At 31.9% G+C, this 24,683-nt stretch overlaps 2 protein-coding genes and 2 long non-coding RNA genes across 4 annotated transcripts; 3 read left to right on the top strand and 1 right to left on the bottom strand.

Annotated features, from left to right (window-relative positions):
- The first annotated feature begins 389 nt into the window (after positions 1-389).
- LOC133792636 (G-type lectin S-receptor-like serine/threonine-protein kinase At4g27290) lies at positions 390-10,744 on the top strand. Its single transcript, XM_062230543.1, has 15 exons — positions 390-1,907; positions 2,024-2,158; positions 2,833-2,954; positions 3,059-3,269; positions 3,360-3,597; positions 3,678-3,828; positions 3,935-4,219; positions 5,964-6,182; positions 7,681-7,738; positions 7,835-8,296; positions 9,020-9,147; positions 9,254-9,464; positions 9,560-9,797; positions 9,877-10,027; positions 10,117-10,744. The coding sequence occupies exons 1-15, from the start codon at positions 449-451 to the stop codon at positions 10,420-10,422; spliced, it is 4,374 nt and encodes a 1,457-aa protein (XP_062086527.1). The 5' UTR covers positions 390-448; the 3' UTR covers positions 10,423-10,744.
- A 1,118-nt stretch (positions 10,745-11,862) lies between these two features.
- On the top strand, positions 11,863-13,117 carry LOC133789215 (uncharacterized). Its single transcript, XR_009873511.1, has 4 exons — positions 11,863-12,006; positions 12,116-12,226; positions 12,484-12,582; positions 12,679-13,117. It is a non-coding gene; the product is annotated as an uncharacterized LOC133789215 (long non-coding RNA).
- Positions 13,118-14,311: 1,194 nt separating this feature from the next.
- LOC133789203 (UDP-glycosyltransferase 91C1-like) lies at positions 14,312-15,915 on the bottom strand. The gene has a single exon (XM_062226967.1). It carries the CDS (start codon positions 15,877-15,879, stop codon positions 14,455-14,457), a length of 1,425 nt encoding a protein of 474 aa, XP_062082951.1. The 5' UTR covers positions 15,880-15,915; the 3' UTR covers positions 14,312-14,454.
- Positions 15,916-21,603: 5,688 nt separating this feature from the next.
- LOC133789217 (uncharacterized) lies at positions 21,604-22,076 on the top strand. Its single transcript, XR_009873513.1, has 2 exons — positions 21,604-21,800; positions 21,896-22,076. It is a non-coding gene; the product is annotated as an uncharacterized LOC133789217 (long non-coding RNA).
- The last annotated feature ends 2,607 nt before the right edge of the window (positions 22,077-24,683 follow it).

The following is a 24,683-nucleotide window of genomic DNA, read 5'->3' as shown; positions in this document are numbered from 1 at the left end:
CGTGTATATTTTGATAAAAGTTAACTAAATATTCACCATTACCATTGATTCAAATGTGGGGTTAAGAGCGTTCACTACCACATGAACTTGAAAACAATGGGATTATAATTCATGTAATTCATTTGCATTATTAAAATGCAAATTGAAGAATACCCATCTTCGGTTCTGTCCTATATTCATTTTTTACAAATATTAAAAATAAAAAATAAAATTGGAATAAAAATATCTATTGTCTAATGAATATGACAGAGGTCTTCTATACTTTTAGCACATGTTCAATTCTTAGTGGAAGCAATTTATTTCCTTTTGTATTTTTTATTTGATATTTTATTACCGAGAAAGAATTTTTGAATGGCTTAAATAACAAATAAAAGATATTTTATTATAAGAGCGTTCAATACCACATGCATTTTTCCATGCCTGAGTGTGACTATGATTTTACAAGAAGATGCCTGAAAAGTACCTTGAAAATTATCATGAACTTGAAAATAATGGGGTTAATTCCGTTGCTGTGTCTCCTAAGTTATATCATTACAATGTTCGATTAAATGGTAACTTTGGCATCATCATGAGCTTGAAAATAATGGAATTCCTTTCTTTTCTGGCTACCTTTGTTGTTTTGAGACTTTCTCTTTCCAGAACAACTTTTGCTGTGCTTGATACCATTAGACCTTCAGAATTTATGAGTGATAACACAACTTTGGTATCTAAAGAAGGACTTTTTGAACTGGGATTCTTTTCTCCAGGTAGTTCAAAGAATCATTATCTGGGAATTTGGTATAAGAACATCTCAGTTCAAACTGTTGTTTGGGTCGCAAACAGGTGTGAACCGATCAACGATTCATCTGGCTCATTGACTATAGACGACACAGGAAATCTTGTGCTTTATGGACAGAATAAGAGGGTCGTTTGGTCTACGAACTCAACGAAACAAGCCCAGGAACCACTGGTTCAGCTCTTGGATAATGGAAACTTGGTTTTGAGAGATGAGAATACAGAGAACTATTTGTGGGAAAGTTTTGATTATCCTACTGATACGATCCTGCCTGGAATGAAATTTGGATGGGACTTGAGGAGAGGTCTCGCAAGGCGTTTGTCAGCATGGAAGAGTTGGGATGACCCCTGTGATGGAGATTTGACTTACGGGATTGAGCTTGATAAACGACACCACACATACCCTCAACTAATTATGCGTAAAGGGTCTGCAAAATTTCATCGAGTTGGGTCATGGAATGGCATAAGTTTCAGCGGACATCTTGATGAGAGGAGGGCAAACGCACTTTTCGAGTACGGGTTTGTGTACAACGATGATGAAGTTTACTTTGTTTTCGACCCCAAAGGTAAGTCAGTGATCTCAAAAATGATCATGAACGAAACTTCACTGATCTTAAGAGGGGTCCTCAACCAAACAAAAAGGGTGGCAGAAGTCTTGGTATGGATAGAATCAAAGAAAATTTGGGAGACCAATAGCTCATCTCCAAGTGATAAGTGTGATGTTTATGGCATATGTGGAGCTAATTCAGTATGTGTCGAAACAAATAATCCAGTTTGCCAATGTCTAAAACGTTTTAAGCCTAAGAATCAAGAAAATTGGAAGGAGAGGTCCTGGTCTGAAGGGTGTGTGAGGAACAATCCTTTGAGCTGCCATGATAAGGAGAAAGATGGGTTCATTAGATTTTCTAACTTGAAAGTGCCTGATACTGAATATACTTGGGTGAATAAGAGTATGGATCTAGAGGAATGCAGGGTTAAATGCTTGAGCAATTGCTCTTGTATGGCTTATACAAACTTAGATATCAGGGAAAAAGGCAGTGGCTGTGTGCTCTGGTTTGGAGATCTTTTTGACATAAGAGAATATCAGTTGGGAGGACAAGATCTATATATTCGAATGTCGGCTTCTGAAATAGGTAAACTGCAGCTTTAAAAATTTAGATCCATATAAAGTTCAAGTGTATTCTGTTTTGGTTATAACTAGTATGTTCTGCATGGATTTTCTAATATTTGCTTTTTTCTGCTCCAAAAGTTAATCATGAAAAGGCAAAAACTGATCATAAGGTCAAGGAGGAGAGAGCATTGATAATTACAGCTATCATCGTCGGATTAGTTGGTGGCATGTTTCTAGTTGGCTTTTACATTCGCAGGAGGAGATACTCTTATGGTAACAGTCTCTACCATTTTCTTTTATGCATTAGCCGTGGAAACTTTTTGACCAAGTACAAATTTTTAAAGAAATCAACGAGTTTTTATTAGTAACAATGTCATTGAGTTTTAATCAACCCTCTTGGTATAAAATTTAAATTTATAAGAAACTAGATAGAACTTGAAGAAAATGCTGAGTTTGAAGACACATGTAGAGTAGATCATTCTATACTTAAGCCAACATTTTGAACAGAACAAAAGCATTGTACTTGTGAATATATAATAACCTGTCTTGAGACACGATATGAGTGGATTGGATAGGAAATTTGCAAATTATAAATTGGAAAAACAGACAGAAATTTAATAATTTGTACAGCCACTAGTGTTGAAGTTGTGCCACTAATTTCCAGCTCATGTATAGTTTGATGGTAACACTAGTTTTACAAGATTGTATAGAGAGGCTTTGGAAGAGTTTTCTCATTGTATTTTCTGGGTTTTAAGCGAAGTAAGATTGCTTGTATTTTGTCCTGGGATTGATTTTTAAGTGACCTCATTGGTGGATTTGATTTGGGGATCTCATCCTTGGATGTAGGTTGTCTAGTTGCCTGAACCAAGTATATTGTTGTGTTTGATTATCTTTCGAAATTTTATTTGTTCTGCTTTGCATTTGTATTGAGGCTTTAATCTACACAGACAAAACCCAAGATGAAGACTTGGAGCTTCCATTGTTCGATATGCATACTATTAGTACTGCCACTAATAATTTCTCAGAAAACAATAAGCTTGGAGAGGGTGGTTTTGGACCTGTATACAAAGTAAGGTTCTCTATTATTTACTTGCTTCAGATCATTTTCTCTCTGAGCAAAAAAAAAAACAGAAATGTTTTTTTTCTTATTCTTTTCATTATATTATACATTAGGGTTTGCTGGAAGGAGGGCAAGAAATCGCTGTGAAGAGGCTATCAATGTGTTCAGGACAAGGAGTTGATGAGTTCAAAAATGAAATTAAGCTAATTGCTAAGCTTCAACATCGGAATTTAGTCAAAATATTTGGTTATTGCATTCATAAAGAAGATAAACTATTGATTTATGAGTACATGCCCAACAAAAGCCTTGACTATTTCATTTTTGGTAAGACTCTTTTCTTTTAATTAATACATGTGATGTTCTATATATATGATTTGCAAATTTTTTTCTTAAAGTACAAGTCAACATTTGCAGATGAAAGGCAAAGCAGACTAATACTATGGCCTAAGCGCTTCGAAATTATATGTGGAATTGCTAAGGGGCTTCTTTATCTACATCATGATTCCAGATTGAGAATTATACATCGAGATCTTAAAGCTAGTAATGTGTTACTTGATGAGGCGATGATCCCCAAAATTTCAGACTTTGGCTTGGCTAGAACTTTTGGTGGAGACCAAATAGAAGGAAACACAAACAAAGTAGTAGGAACATAGTAAGTGATTTTAAAAAACCTGTTTTAGTAACTTCAATATAATCATTTGTATACTAATTAATAATGTTATCCAAATACAGTGGTTATATGGCGCCAGAATATGCTTTCAATGGATTATTCTCAATAAAGTCTGATGTATTTAGCTTTGGCATATTGATGCTAGAGATAGTAAGTGGAAAGAAAGGTAGAGGCTTATACAATGAAAATAGCAGTCTTAACCTCGTTGGATTGGTAAGCTTACATACGAAAAAAAACTCATTTGAAATCTGATAAGTTGTATAAATTTGTCACATTAAGACTTGATTCTTTCTATTTTTGTTTTGATTATATTTGCAAGGCCTGGACTTTGATGAAGGAAGGCGAAGCATTTAAGCTTATTGACAAGTGCTTGTTAGAAGATCCATACAACAACATGGAAGAAGCATTGCGCTGCATTCACATCGGTCTCTTGTGTGTGCAACAAAATCCTATTGATAGGCCTAACATGTCTTATGTTATTCTAATGTTGAGTGGCGAGAGAGTATTGCCTCAGCCCAAACCACCAGTTTATTTTGCTGACACAGATTTGTGGAAAGGAGATCATTCCCTATCATGCAATACATGCATTACAGATGATGAACCGCGATGAAAATTCATACAACAAATCAAAGTTTGCCATGTAAATTTTGAGACCTTTGAATCATTACAAGTTTTGTTTAATAATTTCATTCAAAATTGTAATGATTATTGGTGGGTTGCATATGAATAGAACTTTGTCACTGAGGTTTAACCCAGAGGATTTACATCTTAAATGGGTATTTCTCCTCTCTCTCCCTCTCTTTCTCACTTCTCTTTTAAAGTATACCAATTTTTTTTTTTCATTATTATTATTATTGTGTTTTTACTGTCAATTTTACCGTCTGGCTTGCATTTGAAGTGAATTTGAAACTTTTGAACGTGCTTGCCTAAGGTTTGGCTGGAGTAGAATAGAAGTCAGAAATTGGGCAATTTTTTCTCTGTTTTGCCCAAATATTTTTTAAAATTAAAGGATCAGTTTAAGGTGTTTCTAATCCCAATATATATATATATAAATAAAAGATGAAATCAATTAAAAAAATCATATTTACAATGTTGAAGATATGGCTGAGTAATAGATCACAACTCATTTTTGAGAGTAGTAATTTTGTATCATTTTTCTTTGAGAATAGTGCTTTGAAGGTGTCCCAAGCTTCCTTCGGTATTTCTACCCTTCTTAAGTAGTGTTCAAGCATTTATTCTTCTATTGTGGTCTTTGATCACAAACATAACCTTACCAAATTTGACTTTTCACTTTTTCAAAGTGGAGGAACTTCATTGCCACTAACAATCTCCCCAAGATCTTAACCTTGCCTATTTGATCTTGATACTTCTGACAACATGAAGGTCACCATTGTGTTGGCTAAGTTTCGAATGCACCAGCAAGCTTGTAGATGACATTAAGTAACTCGTAATAACGTGGCCCCACTCTGATATGATTTTGGTACCAATTGTTGAACACGACAAGACATGAAAAATTGAAGAAAAAACTATTTCTTATCAAAGAAAAGTATAGCTAATGTTATAGTTATTATCTTAAGGCTATTTTAGTCTTTTATGTTATTTTATTATCTTTTGCCTTTTATAAAGCTTGACTGATTATTTTTCTTGCAAGTAAACATTTGCTCTTCTTTTGTAATATACCTAGCTCCTCTCTTTTTCTCTTCATCTCTTTGCTTTTTTTTTTGCTTTCTCTTTGAGTTCAGTTAATAACATTTGTTTTATACAATAAAACTACCAAGTGCTAGATGAACTTGCTCTCCAAGTAAATAAGAGCAACTTGGACTTTAGCTTAGTGACCTCTAGGGACTTCAAAGAGCAAAGAGTTGCTGCTAGGTAATCCAACAATGGCATACTCAAAATCAAAGATTGAGTTTGGTCTTGGCTTTTGATTTGGGCCTAATGAGGTGTTGATCTTGGATCAGCCATGGAAAGCAAAGGAAAGAACAGAACACCCAAGAATAAGATACCAAAAAACAAAGACATGTACCAAAAAGAATCATAAAAGATGAAATTAATAATATTCTAAGATTTCAATGAAAAGATCACAAAGACACACTTTCCTTAAAACAAAAAACAGTTTGCCTCTCTATGTTTGTATATCTCTAAAACAATTGAAGTTTGGAGTCCATTTTGCTTACAAATAGTGATTCTTCATGTCTTCAAGTCGTGTGAACTTGTTCTATAACTACATAAATTATACAGTAACACATTTATCAGTGACAAACGTTTTTCCCTATCTTCTTGAATGAAGTTGTCCCATTTAGTGGCTGCAATGATACTAATCATGCATGGCTATTCCTATCAACCAGATCATCCAGGCGTCTCTTGAAGATGGGTTAAAGAAAGTGGTTGCTTATTCACCAGCAATGCTCTTCATGGAAGGTACACCAGATGCTCCTTCATGTGGTTTCAGCCTTTTGGGGCCTTTCGATATTTCAAATGAGGAGGAAGTGAGGCAAGGACTGATCAAAGTCTTTACACACTGGACAACCTTATCTCAGCTTTATTACAAAGGTGCACTCATAGATGTTTGTGATATAGTTTTGGAGCTTAAAAACATGGCTTAAATCTACTTTGTCAGAATAGTATTCTGGCATGACAACTCTCGTAGCTAGATGATTTTTTCTTCCCTTGTGTTAATGTGTGACTTGCATTTCTTGACTGTTAGTTAAAACCGTTATCTTGGGCTGCAGACCAAGTAGTTGTTTTATTCTGTTAAGTCAAGATTAGTTAGTTAGGTTTTCTATAAGTCTTTGTTTGTAAGCCTTATATCTATAAAAGGCATAGATTAGTTCAGAGTAGAGAGTTGAGAGAGTTTAGTGTGCTAAAGTTCTGTTTTGACTACTCTGTTCTCGTGGAGAAAGAAAACAAGAGTGACTGCGAGCTTTGGGGTTTGGCCTAATGAATGGCTTGTAAGATGTGTAGCTGGCGAACGATAGTGCTGTAAATCTCTCTTCTTCATAGTGGATTCGACTAAGGAAGATAAGTTCCCTGCCTTGGATGTAGGAGTTCCTCATTGGAATTTTTGAACCAAGTATATTGGTGTAATTTGTTTCTGTTCACTTTCTTTCTGTCATTATATTTTCTGTTCAATTCTGATATCAAGCAAAGCTCTCACACCTTGAATCATCCTTTATTTCTCTGCAACTTCTTCATGATTATTTATTTTACATAACAGCATTATGATGTTGTATGCATCAATGGTCTGCCTATTTAGTTTCTTTGTTTACTTGATGCATTTGGTTGAGGCGCGATGAGAATTCATACAACAAATCGGAGTTTGTTGCTTTATGTTCTTTTAGTTGGTAGTTGGTCGAGCATGTGATATGTACTGGCCACAAGTAGTTAGTTCTGCTATCAATGTTAGTTACCTGTAACTTTTCAGTAGCTTTAAATACTATGCCTTGTAATATTTTCATTGAATCAATAAGAAAGATCATCATTTTCATCTGTCTTTTTCTTTTCTGTATTGACACTCTGATTTGTAACACACTTATTTATGATAAATTATAAATGTATGATATCATTTCTATGTGTATTGTGTAGTCTTAGGCAACGGCTCTTAGTAGCCTAGCTCTTGCGACAGCCTGCTCTGCTAGTCTGACTTTTGTTCACAGTGATATTATCAAGGTTTTGTTGGTTTAGTATGTAGTGAGTGAAAAATAGTCTTAAGGTCGTCTTCTGTTTTTTTAAAGGGAATATGAGATAATTTCTGATCATCTTTGGAAGAGTTGGGAACTTGGGAGGGGATGAAGACCACCACATGACCCTTAAAAAATGAATTAAACTTCAGATCTTTTTTTGTAGTTGTCACTTTCTGATCATTGGTTTTAAGAATATTTGGTGATTATGCCTACTTTATTAGTAACATATATAACTAAGTCGTCATTGTAATGGACTCAAATTACTATATGGAACTCCTCAAAATTTATGGTACCAAAAATTTACTCATATAAGTAAACAAAACAAATAATTTATGGAATAGTTTTTTCTTGGTAACCATTTTTCCTTTTATGGCTTTAGCAGTTAAGTAAATGCTTGCTTTTTTCTCACTGTAATACAAATGTTCTGTTTTGCTTGGATGGTAAAACTGTGGATATACTAGAGGGTGCAGATCCATCTAAGTTGGCAAAATTTGAATGCAACTGTTAGCTACTGACTTGAAAGTATATATGGATAGAATCAAAGAAAATTTGGGAGACCAATAGCTCAGTTCCAAGAGATGAGTGTGATGTTTATGGCATATGTGGAGCTAATTCAGTATGTGTCATAACAAATAATCCAGTTTGCCAATGTCTAGAACGTTTTAAGCCTAAGATTCAAGAAAAATGGAAGGAGAAGTCCTGGTCAGAAGGGTGTGTGAGGAACAATCCTTTGAGCTGCCATGATAAGGAGAAAGATGGGTTCATTAGATTTTCTAACTTGAAAGTGCCTGATCCTGAATATACTTGGGTGAATAAGAGTATGGATCTAGAGGAATGCAGGGTTAAATGCTTGAGCAATTGCTCTTGTATGGCTTATACAAACTTAGATATCAGTGAAAAAGGTAGTGGCTGCGTGCTCTGGTTTGGAGATCTTTTTGACATAAGAGAATTTCAGTTGGGAGGACAAGATCTATATATTCGAATGTCTTCTGAAATAGGTAAACTGCAGCTTGAAAAATTTAGATCCATATAAAGTTCAAGTTTATTCTGTTTTGGTTATAACTAGTATGTTTTGCATGGATTTTCTAATATTTGCTTTTCTCTGTTCCAAAAATTAATCATGAAAAAGCAAGAACTGATCGTAAGGTCATGGTGGAGAGAGCAATGATAATTACAGCTATCATCGTGGCATTAGTTGGTGGCTGTTATCTAGTAGGTTTTTACATTCGCAGGAGGAGATACTCTTATAGTAACAGTCTCTACCCTTTACTTCATTCTTTCCATTTTTTTTAAGCATAAGAAACTGAATAGAAATAACACGTTTTTATTACTAACAAATGTCCTCTTGGTATAAAATTTAAATGCATAAGAAACTGATTTCTGCCAAAAGCATTGTTCTTGCGAATATATACATAATCTGCCACGAGACATGATTTCTAATTAATGATTAATCTTACCAAGTGTGATCATGAACGAAGATGCCTTTTGACACTTTATATTTTTTTAATAAAATTTACTTTCCAAATATAGTATTAATTAGAAGTAATAACTTTGGAGGCATTTCTAGTAGCACAGCACACCAAGACATGTATAAAAAATTTAAAATGGCATATTTCTAGATCGATGTATCTTGTTGTGTTTGATTGTCCTACATCTTGTATGTTCTGTTTTTCATTTGTTTATTAGGCTTTAATCTTCATGGCCACTTTGTAATTTTTCAGAGACAAAGGAAAGCCAAAATGATGACTTGGAGCTTCCATTATTTGACCTACATACAGTAGATACTGCCACTAATTATTTTTCAGAGAATAATAAACTTGGAGAGGGTGGTTTTGGACATGTATACAAAGTAAGTTTTCCTGCTTCAGAACATTCTCTATTATTTCTACTAGATATTGATATAGGTAATTAAATATTGAAATAAGTAAATAATTACTTCCATTGTGATACATTAGGGTACGCTGGAAGGAGGCCAAGAAATTGCTGTGAAGAGGCTATCAATGTCTTCTGGACAAGGAGTCGATGAGTTCAAAAATGAAATTAAGTTAATTGCTAAGCTTCAACATCGAAATCTTGTAAAGATATTTGGTTATTGCATTGATAGGGAAATGAAACTATTGATTTATGAGTACATGTCCAACAAAAGCCTTGACTATTTCATTTTTGGTAATATTCTTTTCCCCCTTTTTTAATACATGTGATGTTTTATACATGTAATTTGCCAATTTTGTTCTAATAGAAATAGAAGCCAACATTTGTAGATGAAAGGAAACGCAATCTATTAGAATGGCCTACGCGCTTCCAGATTGTATGTGGAATTGCTAAGGGGCTTCTCTATCTTCATCATGATTCTAGATTGAGAATTATACATCGAGATCTCAAAGCTAGTAATGTTTTACTTGATGAGGACATGAATCCCAAAATTTCAGACTTTGGCTTGGCTAGAACTTTTGGTGGAGATCAAATAGAAGGAAACACAAACAAAATAGTTGGAACTTAGTAAGTCATCTTTAAAATCCTTTTAGTTTCTTTAATATAAATCTATTGTATACTAATAAATAATGTTATGCAAATGTAGTGGTTATATGGCTCCAGAATATGCTTCCAATGGCTTATTCTCAACAAAATCTGACGTATTTAGCTTTGGCACATTGATGCTTGAAATCGTAAGTGGAAAGAAAAGTAGAGGCCTGTACGATGAAGATAGCATTCTTAACCTCACTGGATTGGTAGGTATTTAGATAGCATACTTAACCTAATTGGATTAGTAAGTATTTAGCTTTTTCTTTTTTATTTATATTTTTATAATATTTGTTAGGCATGGACTTTGATGAAAGAAGGCAACACATTTATGTTTATTGATAAGTGCTTGTTACGAGATCCAAACGACAACATGGAAGAAGCATTGCGTTGCATCCACATTGGTCTCTTGTGTGTGCAACAAAAACCTATTGATAGGCCTAATATGTCTTCTGTTATTCTAATGTTGAGCGGTGAGAAAGTGTTGCCTCAACCCAAACCACCAGCCTATTTCACCAACACAGATTTGTGGGAGGGATATCATTCCTCCGTTTCTAAGACACCATCATGCAATACAAGCATAACAGCTGTCGAGGCGCGATGATAATTCATACAACAAATCGGAGTTTATCAAGTAAATTTTTAGAATTTGAATTATTACAATTTCTATTTATTTTGTTCAAAACTGCATTGATGATTGATATTAGTAATCTACATGTAGTATATATGAATCTATGCCAGAAGAGAATAAGCCATAATTAGACTTATTTCCTTGTAGTGAGGCAAGAGTATGATGAGAAACTTATACATATTGTCAATATCAAATTGTACTGTCTTATTTTGAAGTGTTGAAATAATTTCTAAGTGATGTGTATTACAACATCTCGTACAGAAGGATATAATGGTAATGTGAAATTGGAACTCAAGAGCATGGCCTCAGCTGAAATCATGAATATATATTTCTTTAATATAACCAAGAAATAAGCACTGGTTACATGAAAACTTATGATGCATAACTTATATATGAAATTCCACCACAAATCTGCAAACTGATGCATAACTTGATAAAAGAAAAAGTAAAATTTGACATGGTTTTTTATTAGAAGAAAAAGTCTGTAACATAGATGTATATTGAATGAGCAAGTATTTCCATAGACCTATAAGGCTATAAAGCAAGTACTTAATATGAGAATCTTTGAAAATTTGGACTGAGAGAGAGAGAGAGAGTACTTATTTGGTCGTATGAACCTTATGGCTGGTTTAGTATTATCTATAATAGACGAAAGAGTGGTAATTTCTGTTTCTGGGGCTGACTAGAATGAGGAATGGGACTGTATTTTGGGAACTTTTGAGGAAATAATATTCTGGTTGTTGTGGGGCATATAAGAGAAAGTGGCTTTGAGGGAAGTGGGGTATGCACTACGAAGTTGGATTTTGGAAAATGGGAGTCATACTTACACTCCAAATTAATATTAAGGCACTCATTTTAAAAATAAAAAATTATTACATATATATGTGAAAAAGTCAGTTACCGACAAACCAACTAAACCCTTTTTAGTTAATATGATTAGGCTTGTTTTAGTTATAATAACTGTTATTTAAGGATGTCTCTCACATTAGTTACCATATGTACTAAGCAATCATTTTCTGATGTGTTTTAATCATTACACCTCTGATGCAAACCTCTGTGTGTATTAGCTGAGAGTTTGTATGCTCTGAACCAGTATATATAAACTGGACTTAGGAGACTTTACTGCTCTGAACCAGTATAAACTCCCCTGTGTTACTTGCTGCAGTGTAGATCTCTGAGAACATTTGAAGTTCATGCTTGCTGCATAACAACAGAGAGCTTGAATCTACTTTGTCAGAGTAGAAATTTTGGTTTGCACAGTTTTCAGCAATAGTGGTCTGAATGTTATGATACAACTATCCCATACTAATTAATAATGTTTGCAAGCTTAAATTTTTAACATATGTCAGTAACCAATTCTTTTGCTGCTTGGTTTATCTGTGTAGCTAGATGAGTTTGTTACATCTGATGTTTTTTTCACTTCGATTGTCATTTATTCCTCTGTAACATCTTGATGATCATTATATAATAGTATAGTTGGTTTTCACTAATCCCAATCTCAAATTTTCTGATGATGGTAACTTTTTGAGGGCTTGGGGTGGAATATCATCTTTGCAGGTTGGCTCTAGTATTTTTCTTGTAGATATATGATATAATTTTGTGATGTGCTTGGAAAACTAACTGAATTTTCTGTTTTTCTCTCTTTTCTTTTGGAGACCATTTGCAGTTTGTGCTTCCTGTGACATGGACATATGGGAAAAAATATGGAATAACTTTGGAGCAATTAGCTTCATGGTGGAGTGAGAGGCCTGCAAGGCTTGCTGGACTAGAATTGAAGGTAAGTTCATCATTTGGCTAATTCCATCTTCTAGACTCACTAGAATTTGAATCTGAAATATTCTCACACGCATCTAACCACTTTGAGTTTTTAAAAATCAAATGTTCAATGTTTATTTTTGCTATTACTGCCAGTTACCTCAAACCTTAAACCTGCTTATCATTTATGTCATGAATACACATGAGAAGATCACTTGACCAACTTTGTTTTTTAAAATGGAAAGTCAAGTTATGTCTCATGAGTTTTCACTCTTGTAGGGATCCATTGAGGTTGGAAACTTTGCAGATTTTGTTGTGTGGGAACCTGAAGTGGAGTTTGAACTCACTCAAGACCATCCTATATACATTAAACATCCTGTATGTCCTTTTTTTTGGGGTTAAATTTTACATTATAGTTAAAAGATCATTCTTAATCAATTATTTGATTTTGGATTTGGATTTGTGTATGTGTAGGGAATCTCAGCTTACATGGGAAGAAAGTTGTACGGAAGAGTTTCATCAACTTTTGTGAGAGGAAACCTTGTCTTCAAAGAGGGGACTCATGCCAATAGTGCTTGTGGTGTTACAATAACGGCAACATAGACTTTTTATAACATTATTACTTGGGAATATTATATTAGTAATTGTTGGTAATGCAAATGTGTATAACACCAAATATTGACTGTGCCCTTGTTCATGAATTAAGTTCTTATTATATATTTGTAAGAGGAAGTGAGGCAGGGACTGAAAGTCTTTTCAAACTGACCAACGTTTGAATTGATAAGAGCTTAAATCTACTTTGTCAGAGTAGAAAACTTGGTTAGCACAGTTTTCAGAAATAGATAACTATCTCATATTATTAATGTTTGTAAACTCCAATTTTGATATATCTCAGTTACCAATTCTTTTGCTGTTGAATCTGATTTTTTTCCTTCCCTTTATTTCTCTGCAACTTCTTGATGATTATTATATATTGTTGAATGTTCAACATTACAATTGAGACAAATGTGGGGATAAGAATGTTCACTACCACATGAGTTTTTCCATAAACAAGTTGACTGAAAACTACCACATGGTTGCCTTTGTTGTTTTGAGACTTTTTTCTGTCTAAAGCAACTTTGGCTGAGGTTGATACAATTAGACCTTCAGAATTTTTGGGAGATAACACAACTCTGGTATCCAGAGAAGGAAGGTTTGAACTGGGATTCTTTACTCCAACAGAGAGTTCATCAAAAAATTGTTATCTGGGAATTTGGTATAAGAACATCTCATATGAAAATGTTGTAACGATTCATCTGGCTCGCTGACTATAGACGACACAGGAAATCTTGTGCTTTTTGGACAGAATAAGAGTGTCATTTGGTCTATGGTTCAGCTCTTGGATAATGGTAACTTGGTTTTGAGAGATGAGAAAGATGAGAATACAAATAACTATTTCATACCGGAATGAAATTGGGATGAACAGATTTTTACCAATTTGTGTACAAGGATGATGAAATTTACTGCAGTTGAGATGATCTCAAAAATTGTCTTGGGCGAGATAATTGAACACACAGAATGGATAGAAGAAGTTGGACGAAAGATATTTGGTTATTGCATTCACAGAGAAATGAAACTATTGGTTCTTATGTCTAACAAAAAGTCCTGACTATTTCATTTTTGGTAATACTCCTTTTCACCACCTCTTGTAATAAATGTGATGTTCTATATATACAATTTGCCAATTTTGCTATAATAAAAGTAGAAGCCAACATTTGCATATGCTTTTAGAATGGCCTAAGCACTCTCAGATTGTATGTAGAATTGCTAAGGTGCTTCTCTATCTTCGTCGTGATTCTAGATTGATAATTATACATATCTCAAAACTAGTAATGTGTTACTTGAGAACGAAGATAACTTTTGTTGGGGATCAAAATAAAAGGAAATACTAATAAAGTTGTAGGAACTTAGTAAGTAATCTTCAAAAACCTTCAGGTTTCTTAAATACAAATCTATTGCATGGTGATAAGAACATCATACATAGTCCTTTCTCAACATGGTTATGAGATTGGAGATTCATTCTGTAATTTTTATACTTACTGTATCTTATTTTATTTTATTTTTGGTCTGTTCAGATGGAATTTGCCTTCTTTCCTTGTCTTTTTCCCAAGTAATAAAATTACATATAGAATCTCTATTTATTTATTTATTTTGTTTAAATTTATATATTATTAAGTTGACTAAATGAAATCACCAAATCCGAGTTCAACCTCACTGGGATGACTCGGTAGTCTCTCTTGCGAGAAACTCAGCGAACTGGTTCGAGTACTTGTTCTGCAGTTCCACACTGCCGAAGATCTTCCTCATTTCACGTGACTTTGCTCTGAGTGGCTCTCCTTCCTCGTCCACCATGACTCGCCTGATCGTCTCAGCCACCGAGTCGCCAGTAAACGACCCGTTCCGATCATCTCTGGGAATTTCCAACCCGATTCCCGTGTTGTGCAACAGCCTCGCAACCAACCCCATGTCCGAGCTTCCACCGGGAAACAGAACCAACGCACGTCCGAACCCGAGTCCCTCGATCACCGAACTCCACCCGCAATGAGTCAAGAACCCGGCCACCGAAGGATGAGCCAAGATCCTCAGTTGTGGCGCCCAACCCCTCCACACCACACCCCGATCCGAGACCCGGGTTTCGAACCCAGATGGAAGTATGTGCGAACCCAGTTTCCCTTCTACCAATGGGCGATCGTTAATCACCCAAATGAACGGCAGCCCAGATTTCTCTATTCCACGAGCTAACTCGTGCATCATTTCTTCACTCAGACTCAACTCCGAACCGAGCGCAATGTAAAGGACGGAATCACCGTTCTTGGAAGCCAGCCACTGATTCACAGCTTCCCATCTCTCGTCTCCATATTCTCTTGGTTCAGACGGTGGCAACAACCCAATGGGAAGAATCGGTTTTTCGTGAAGAGTCTTGAGAAGACTCAGGGAATCGGGTTCGAACTCGGGGCAAGTCCGGGTGAGTATGATATCGCAGCCCTGAACCACCTCTTTACCTCGCTCAAAATCCGAAACATCGGAGTCCATGCAGTCCCAGTGAGACTCCATCTCGTGCAACTTAAAAGCGACGTCGTAAGGCATTTCCTTCCACCAGTTAGGGACCGACGTGAAGTCCTCCGGTCGGCTCCGAGAACCGCTCGCCGATGTCGACGGTGATCCAAAAAAGGACATTGATGTGGCGTTGACTGTGGAAAAGAAAACTAACTTGATCCCGAGTCGACTCGCGACTGTAGGCAGCCAGTGACAAGCGAAGTCGTGCACGACCCAGTTGATGACTTGGCCCGAGTTTTCCAGAAACTGAGTCAAGCAGGGTTGAAGCCCGTCGTAGGCTCTCTTAAGGAGTGGGACTTCGTGAATCGGTAAGTCGAAGGTTGACTCAGCTCCGTCTGGTAAGCCATCAACGTGGGGCAGCGGAAGCTCAACGAAGGTTATGAGATGAGAGAGATTTTGGGGGATGATGTCTGGGAGACGACGGATGTTTTTTGGGGTGCTAATGAAGGAAATGCGGTGACCCTTTTGAGCTAGCAACTTGGAGAGTTGGAGAAATGGGATTAGGTGACCTTGAGCTAGCCATGGGAATACTGCTATGTGAAGTTGAAGTTTAAAATGGCTGTTTTGTTTCTTCTCCATTTTATTAACAGCTCGATAATGATATGAGTTCTCAGCTCAAGCTTTTAATCAGTGTGTGTGTGTGGTGGTAGTAATGTCATGATTGATGTGATTGATCCAAATCCCATTTCCATACCATATCTTATCTCTGTTCCTCTGCCACCTACTCCTTCTGTTGGTTAAGATCCCAACACCTTCTTTTTAGCCAAGAGAGTTGCTGTACGTTCCGATGGAAATAAATCACGGGCCATATAGTAGCTTATAAAAATAGGCACGTGGCACTTATTTTTTTTATAATTTTTTTTGTCTTTCTCATCAATAGAAAACAATAGCCACTTAAGCTTGTGATTTTTTTCAATTGGAATTAATAGCATTTTTCTTTAGTAAAAACTGTTTGATTAGTATGCGATTAGAATTTAATTTTATGTTTCAAAAAATTAAAAATTTTATGTTTCAAAAAATTAAAAATAAGTAGATCACAATAATTCATGATTGATTAGTTATTTTCTAAAATAAGATCTGAAATATGATTTTAAACTTTTGCATGTATAATTAAAAATAACAAAACATTGTTTTCTCTATTTTTCAATTACTTTTAGGATGTAGTAGTATATATAATATATATTTATATATATGAGTATATTTTTAATGATTACTATATATAATTATAATAATATTATTGGATTAAAATTAATGATCCATATTTATAATTATTAATTAATATTTCTAAACATAAAATCAATGATCTATATTACTTAATTAAATTTATTGATAAATCAAAATTTAATATTATACAACCTATGTTTATAGAATATATAAAATTAAAATAATATTCAGATTCAATTGAATTAATTACACATTTAAATTTAATACCAATCACAGATTCAATTTTTTAAAACTAAAAAATAATTTACAGATATTAAACCAATCACATTTTCAGAAACATATTTTTAGTCACTAAATCTTATTTATTCAACCAAACAATCATTTTAAAATCTTACCAAATATGGGTTCTCAGCTCAATCATAAATCAATTAGTGTGTGTGGTGGTAGTAATGTCTTGATTCATGTGATTGATCCAAATCCAAATCCAAATCCCATTTCCATACATAGCTGCCTGTTATTGTCTTATTGGTGCTATTCTCGATATGCTATAATATATATTTTTTAAGCATATAAGGTACAGTTGGTATTGATTAGGTATGACACTACTTTTTTCTTTTCACGTGAAAAAGAACCACACCTAATCCTAGACTAATTATTATTTCTTTGGTTTGTACTAATCTTAATATCACTACATGATGTTGACATATTTCTATGAAAAATGGTTCATTTGACCAGGACTACTAGTATCACTTTGTTTGCCAAATTCTTATTCAACCAAACAATCATATGCTCTCATACATACATTTCAATCACCATTTATTTTTTTATTTGTTTACTATTATATTTACTATTTTTGGCTGTCCACTACCTTTAGTTTATTTTATGCTACGATGAGCTGCAATAATTATGTGAAGATGGAATATTAATTTATTACAACATGTAAAAAAACAATAAAGCATTAGTGGAATTTTTACTTTTGTATAAGTCAAACTTTTAGTGTAGTCTCAGCTAATTAATAATTTGTTTACTAGATTACTTTTGGAGTGCAGATGATGCATTATTTACTTATTTTTCTTACTAATGTTGACATGTAGAAAAATCACTAGACTATTATTTTTGTAATTATTAACATCTTTGATTATTTGTAAAAATTTAAATGAGATGATTGTGTAATTGACTTGTAACTACAACAATTGTTTTTTTTTAAGAACTACCACTAGCTTTTACTGGCTTATATGTTGTTGCTTTCAGGGTTGCAGCTTTGAAGAGCGCCTTATTGTATAGAGAAGAGAGAGAGTACGATGGCTATTGGTAAACTTGGATATAAAAAGGTCATCTAGCAAGAAGGAAAAGATGAAGAAGAAGAAATAACACTTGACTACAATTGGTAATTAAGAAATATTATTATGATAATTTGATAATATATTTTTGTTTTCTATCTCATTTCTTTGATTTGAATGGTTGTTTTACAGCAACCTTCTTTTATTGTTTTTTAAGAGAAAATGAAATAATGAGTAGGGATCTTCGCAAAATGTTGCTTAAACTTTCTCTTCCACTATTATGAATATAGTAGAAATGTAAATGTTCTGAAGAATCATTAGATGATTTATTAGTCTGCTTTAACTAAAAAAAATAACAATCCACTTTCATGTTTTATGGGTCTCCACTCAAGTTAAGTATTAGTAATCCACTTTGATGCTTACATAACATATTATGCACTCATGCCTCGTTGCTTGAAAGTAAAAAAGTTGATAAACTTCTTAAGTTGTGTGAGAAAATCTTTTTATTGTTTTTGTTTTTTGCAATGTGCTGCTGCTATTATCATTAATATATTTTATTTATAATTTGTGTGTTGTAAAAACTATGTAGGGCTGTGATTAATAGCTTAGAGGAAGTGTATTGGACAAGTTTTGTTTATGTTTTTGTTTAAAAAAAAAATCAAATGTAATTGTATAAAATACAAGTTGAAATGTTGCCCCTTTTCTCTGTTTTTCTTCTATTTTGCTGCTGAAAATGATGTATTTGATAGCTTAAAAAACAATTTTCTAAAAGAGTGTTGTTGTAGCTTATTGTGAAATATTATATTATATTTATATAAATTCATAGTTGATACTTTATTTTCATGTCTATTAGCAATAAATATATCATATATATGAGTGACAAAAAGAAGAGCCTTGTTGTTATTCAAGATTTCTTTTTAATACATTATTGTAGTGAAATCATAAAAAATCTGTCTTAAGTTAATTTTTTGTCCTTATGTTGATTTTTTTTTCTTCAGCTATATAATTTGTAAATACAGATGTAGATGGTATGATGTTTAATAAATCTATCTCTATTATCGTATGCAATTTTTTTCACAGTAATGTAATTTCCTCACCCCCTTATTGTAATTTTTTCTTATCACGTATTTTTTTTTTGTGTTGCAGAAAATGAGAATGTAAGAATGGATGTTGTATTTTACACCGTTGGGAGTACATTTTGCTTGATGTTGTAAGCCTACTTCAAGTTTTATACATATATTGGCTTTTCAGGAAGTTGGTCACCTACAATAAGGATTGAGCACTGCATCACTATGCCATTATGATAGTGTGTGTCATTTTAGTAATACCACTGGAGGCTTATAGATGGTTTGGATAGTTACTTGCATCTTTTGCATACAATTACCAATGATGATTTACTATTTTGTAAGCCTAGATTAGGCAAAATATTATAATCTATATTTATTTGTATTATCATGTTTGGTTGACTTTAAGTGTTGTGTTGTTTCTTTTCTTTTTAGTATTGTGTAAGTGAAAGAAACAAATGATACATAATTTAATATATATTCGACAATAGTTAAAGCTTATCCATTAATAAAAATAAGACAAGAAAAGTGTTATTATAAAGTATACTATAATACAATTTTGTAAGCCGCAAAAAGTGTTATATAAAACATTATAAACAGCATAAAGAAACACTTATTAATTAATTGAAATAACACATAAAAAGTATTATCATAGACTATAGAATAACATTCTCTATAACTATGGAAAAGTGTTATGCAAAGTGACTTTCCTTAATTAAGACATTGAAAAATGTTATGGTATGTATTTGATAATACTTTTTTGGTGTTGTGGAAATGGGTCTTTGGTGTAGTCTGGACCTCTTGTGAGGGTCATGAACCTGTTTGGCCCTGCCACATGTCATATGTGGAAAATATGGATAACAATAATGATATTTTTATAATATTTGAATTTATATTAATATAATTGATAAATATCCATTTTAAAAGTTAGTTTTTAAGGTATAATAATCTTTTAAATATTTAGAATATCTCGTTAAAGTTAACAAAACAAATTGTTAAAATCAAGAATTTCCGCTAACTACACACTTTTTATATAGAAGAGATATATACACTAGATACAAGACACATTTGTTTAGTTTTATTTATATAATTTAATAATTATATTTGTTAAATTTGTATCATTGTCATATATATTTCAAATAAATAAATAATATTATATATAAAAGTTAAGAAAATGATATAAACATATTAAATAAAAAATTAAACCTAAAAATTATTTATAATTTTTTTATATATATATAATATGATAACTTTTTAAACATAAATGATAATTTTTTTAATAAAAATTAATATTATGTATTATATATTATTATTGTAACGATATTTTATAGTATTTAAATTTTTATTAATATAAGTATTAAATATTTAGTCTTGTATTAAATATTATTGTAATAATAATAAAATTTTATAATATTTAAAGTCATATTAATATAATTAGTAAAAAATTAGAATTATATATTATTATCATAATAATATTTTATAACACTTAAATTTATATTAATATAATTATTAAATATCTAGTTTTGTATTATATATTATTATAATAATGATATTTTATAACATTTGAATTTGAATTAATTAATATAATTATTATGTATGTAATTTTATATTAAATATTATTATAATAATGATATTTTAATATATTTAAATTTATATTAATATAATTAATAAATATCAAATTTTAGTACTTTTAAAGATATATTCCATTAAATATTTAGAATATTCCGTAACAAAACAAATCTTTAAAATCAATAATAATTTATATTGTCTACACAAATTTTATATAGAAGAGATATATGAAACTGAGAAATGTAACTTAATACTATACCACCGGTAAACTTATTGTGCCTCTAATTTCAAGCTCTTTAATGGTTAGGAGGGCATTAGGTGTTAGTTAATGGGACTTCAGATTAATGACTTTACATGTAACCGTTTCTTCCATGTTTTCTATTTGCTCTTTCTTTCTTTTATTTATATATATATATACATATTTGGAAGACTTCTCAATGGTTACTACTAATAGATGGGTACTAACAATTATGATGATTTAGCAACAAAGTGACTTGGTATAACAAGTCACCAACAAGTAAACATTTTTTTTCTACATTAATTTCGAATTTAATTAATTTTTTTTCCTATAATTAATGGTGTTTCGAACCAATGAGAAATAATAGCTATATTTTGAAATTGACATGCATTTGAAAAATGAAAAGCTTACAATATTATATTTTCATAATAAATACACGTTTTTCATCAGGTAATCTTTCAAAAAATTTGAAAAAAATCAAAATTTACTTTTAGAAATATTAATTAACAACTATAAATATAGATCATTGATCTTAATCCAATTGTTAACATTAAAGTAACCATCCATGGGTAGTAACCATTAAGAGTGCACCCATACATATTTATAGGAAACTATTGAATATTGTAAAGAGATAGACAAAAAGAGCTAGAGGTTGTAACACTGGTTTTACAAGATTGTATAGGTTTTCTTATTGTTTTGAGGTTTTAATCTTCACAGCCTCTAATAATTCATTTGAGAGAAGCGAAAGCCAATATGAAGACTTGGAGCTTCCATTGTTTGATCTACATACAATTATTCCTGCCACTAGTAATTTTTCAGAGAATAATAAGCTTAGAGAGGGTGGTTTTGGACCTATATACAAAGTAAGTTCTCATTTACCAGCTTCAGAATATTCTCTATTCTTTTTACCATATATCGATTGGTAATTAAAGATTGAAATAAGTAAATAATTACATTTATTATGATATATTAGGGTATACTTTGAAGGAGGTCAAGAAATTGCTGTGAAGAGACTATCAATGTGTTCTGGACAAGGAGTCACTGAGTTCAAAAATGAAATTAAACTAATTGCCAAGCTTCAACATCGGAATCTTGTAAAGATATTTGGTTATTGTATTCATAGAGAAATGAAATTATTAATTTATGAGTATATGTCCAACAAAATTCTTGACCATTTTATCTTTGGTAAGACTATTTTCACCTCTTTTAATACATGCCATGTTCTATAAATATATATTTTCTTATTTTGTTTTAATAAAATTAGAAACTAATATTTGCAGATGAAAGGCAAAGCATACTATTAGAATGGCCTAAACGTTTTGAGATTATATGTGGAATTGCTAAGGGGCTTCTCTATCTTCATCATGATTCTAGATTGAGAATTATACATCGAGATCTCAAAGCCAGTAATGTGTTACTTGATAAAAACATGAATCCCAAAATTTCAGACATTGGTTTGGCCGCTAGAACTTTCGGAGGGGACCAAACAGAAGGAAACACAAGCATAGTAGTAGGAACCTAGTAAGTCATTTGCAAAAACTTTTTAGTTTCTTTTATATAAATCTATTGTATACTTACAAATAATGTTATGCAAATGCAGTGGTTATATGGTGCCAGAATATATCTCCGATGGTCTATTCTCAATAAAATCTGGCATGTTTAGCTTTGGTACATTAATCCTAGAAATCATAAGTGGAAAGAAGAGTAGAGGCCTTTACGATGAAAATAATGGTCTTAACCTCATTGGATTGGTAAGTGTACATACGAAAAAACTTCATTAATGCTACATTAATAGCGTGACACTTTGCCTTTCTTATTTATGCTTATATAATATTTTCCAGGCATAGACTTTGATGACAGAAGGCAATGAATTTAAACTTATTGACAAGTGCTTGTTAAAAGATCAATATGGCAACATGGAAGAAGTATTACGTTGCATCCACATTGGTCTCTTGTGTGTGCAACAAAAGCCTATTGATAGGCCTAATATGTCTTCTGTTATTCTAATGTTGAGTGGTGAGAAAGTGTTGCCTCAGCCAAGACCACCAGCCTATTTCACTATCATAGATTTTTGGGAAGGGAATCATTCCTCCTCTGCAAGGCCCCCATCATGCAATGGAAGCATAACAGTTGTCGAGGCATGATAGGGAATTCATACATCAAATCACAGTTTGCCATGTAAATTTTGATTTATGTTTATTTGGTTTAGAATTGCAATGATCATTAGTGTTATTAGTCTATATGTAGCATATGAATGGATGGATGTTTGAAATTCAAACCTAGATGAATGGTTCTTGGATCCCTGTGCTAATCATGACAATACAAATGATTATTGGACCTTTTCTTGATTATAATTAGCCATTAGTACACCTATTGCCTAGTAGTGATAGGCAAGAGTTTGAGAAACTGATAGTTTCCTATTAGGATTATCAAACTTATAGTTTCTAGATTATATTTAAAGCCATTTTATAGATATGAAATTCCACCAAAAATCTTCAAACTGATGCTTAACCTGAGAAAACTCAAAATTTGATATGGCTTTTTGCAAGACAAATTTTGATTGGCTGACTTGTATTAAAAATATAATATCTCAACCAGCCACCAATTAGTGTCCACAAGTGTAGATAAATAATAGTAAATTTGAATTTAAATGTATAGAAAATACTAGTTTGGACATTTTTTTTCGAACATACGATTATTTTATATGTTTTGTTAGATGATAATTCATATTATTTTATATGTTTTGTTAGATGATAATTCAGATCATGCGTTTTGCAGAAAAGATCAAAATGATACTCTGAGTCTGATCTTGATCAAATAATTTACCAATATGGCCAAAATACCCCTATTTATTTAAAAAATTAATTAATGAAAAAATAAATGAAATTAAGAAAATATATTTTAATAATAATAAAATTATTATTATTAAGAAAAAACTAAAACAATTATTTTAATTAAATAAAAATTGTTAAATATAGGTTGTGTTTGGTAAATTTTATGTTTTTGAATTTTTTAAACATGAAAATGGAAATATTATTTTTATTTTTGTTTTTTTATTTTAAAAAAATAAAAATATGTATAGTAACTATTTTTGTTTTTATTTTTAAGAAAAAAAAAATAATAAATGCGTTTGATAACTTTTATTTTTATTTTTTGTTTAACAATATAAAATGAAGTGTTGATTTGAAGAAGAGAAGAAAAAAAATAAATGAAAAGTCGAAAACGGTTTAAAAAAATTTTGAAAGTGAAAATTTTCTATTTTCAAAATTTAATGAATTTTATTTAAAATTTTAAAAAAATAATAAATAAAAATAGAGTTACCAAACACTGTTTTATGTTTAATTGTCAAATTTTTAATTAATTAAATAAAAACTATTTTTTTAAGTATTACCGAACAACAACATACTATTTTGGACCCTATATTTTGTAAAAGTTACCGATCAGACCTTCTCGTTTATTAAATGACAATTCAGATCTTGCGTTTTGTAAATAGATAAAATAGTATCCTGGGCTTTATTTTGGTCAAACTTTTTTCAATATGACCAAAATGCACTTACATATTTTGTTTAATAAATTAAATTACATAAAATAAAACAATATTAAATTAAAAATAAATGGAGATTGAAAAAAAACAAAAACAAAAAACTTTTTTTTCAATAAAAAATTTAAACAAAATATAATTAAAAAAAACTAATCAAAACCCTAACGCTAAAGTATTAACCATATACCCAAATAAAAATATGAATTCATTAACAATATACACATTAATAATACAACAACTTCAACCAAAAAAAAATTCAAACGCAGAGACCATTCCAATGATACTTGATCGAAATTGATAACTAATCAAGTTCAAAAAAAACCTTCATCAAGAATACAAGATTTGATGTTCAAACTCTGCAAGATAAAATGTTCAAAGCAATTAAATTTGTATTAGATCTAATACGTCTAAGCCATCTATCGCACCCAACTTCCATCCACCCACCTGAGTTTCAAGATTCTTAATATTGCTATTCTTTGACACATCATCATGCCCAAAAAATGGGTATAACAATAACCATGTAGCAT

The sequence above is a fragment of the Humulus lupulus genome, chromosome 7 (assembly GCF_963169125.1).
Source record: "Humulus lupulus chromosome 7, drHumLupu1.1, whole genome shotgun sequence".
Lineage (NCBI taxonomy): Eukaryota > Viridiplantae > Streptophyta > Magnoliopsida > Rosales > Cannabaceae > Humulus > Humulus lupulus.
The sequence above is the reverse complement of the archived record's forward strand: the minus strand, read 5'-3'. Positions and strand labels throughout refer to the sequence as shown.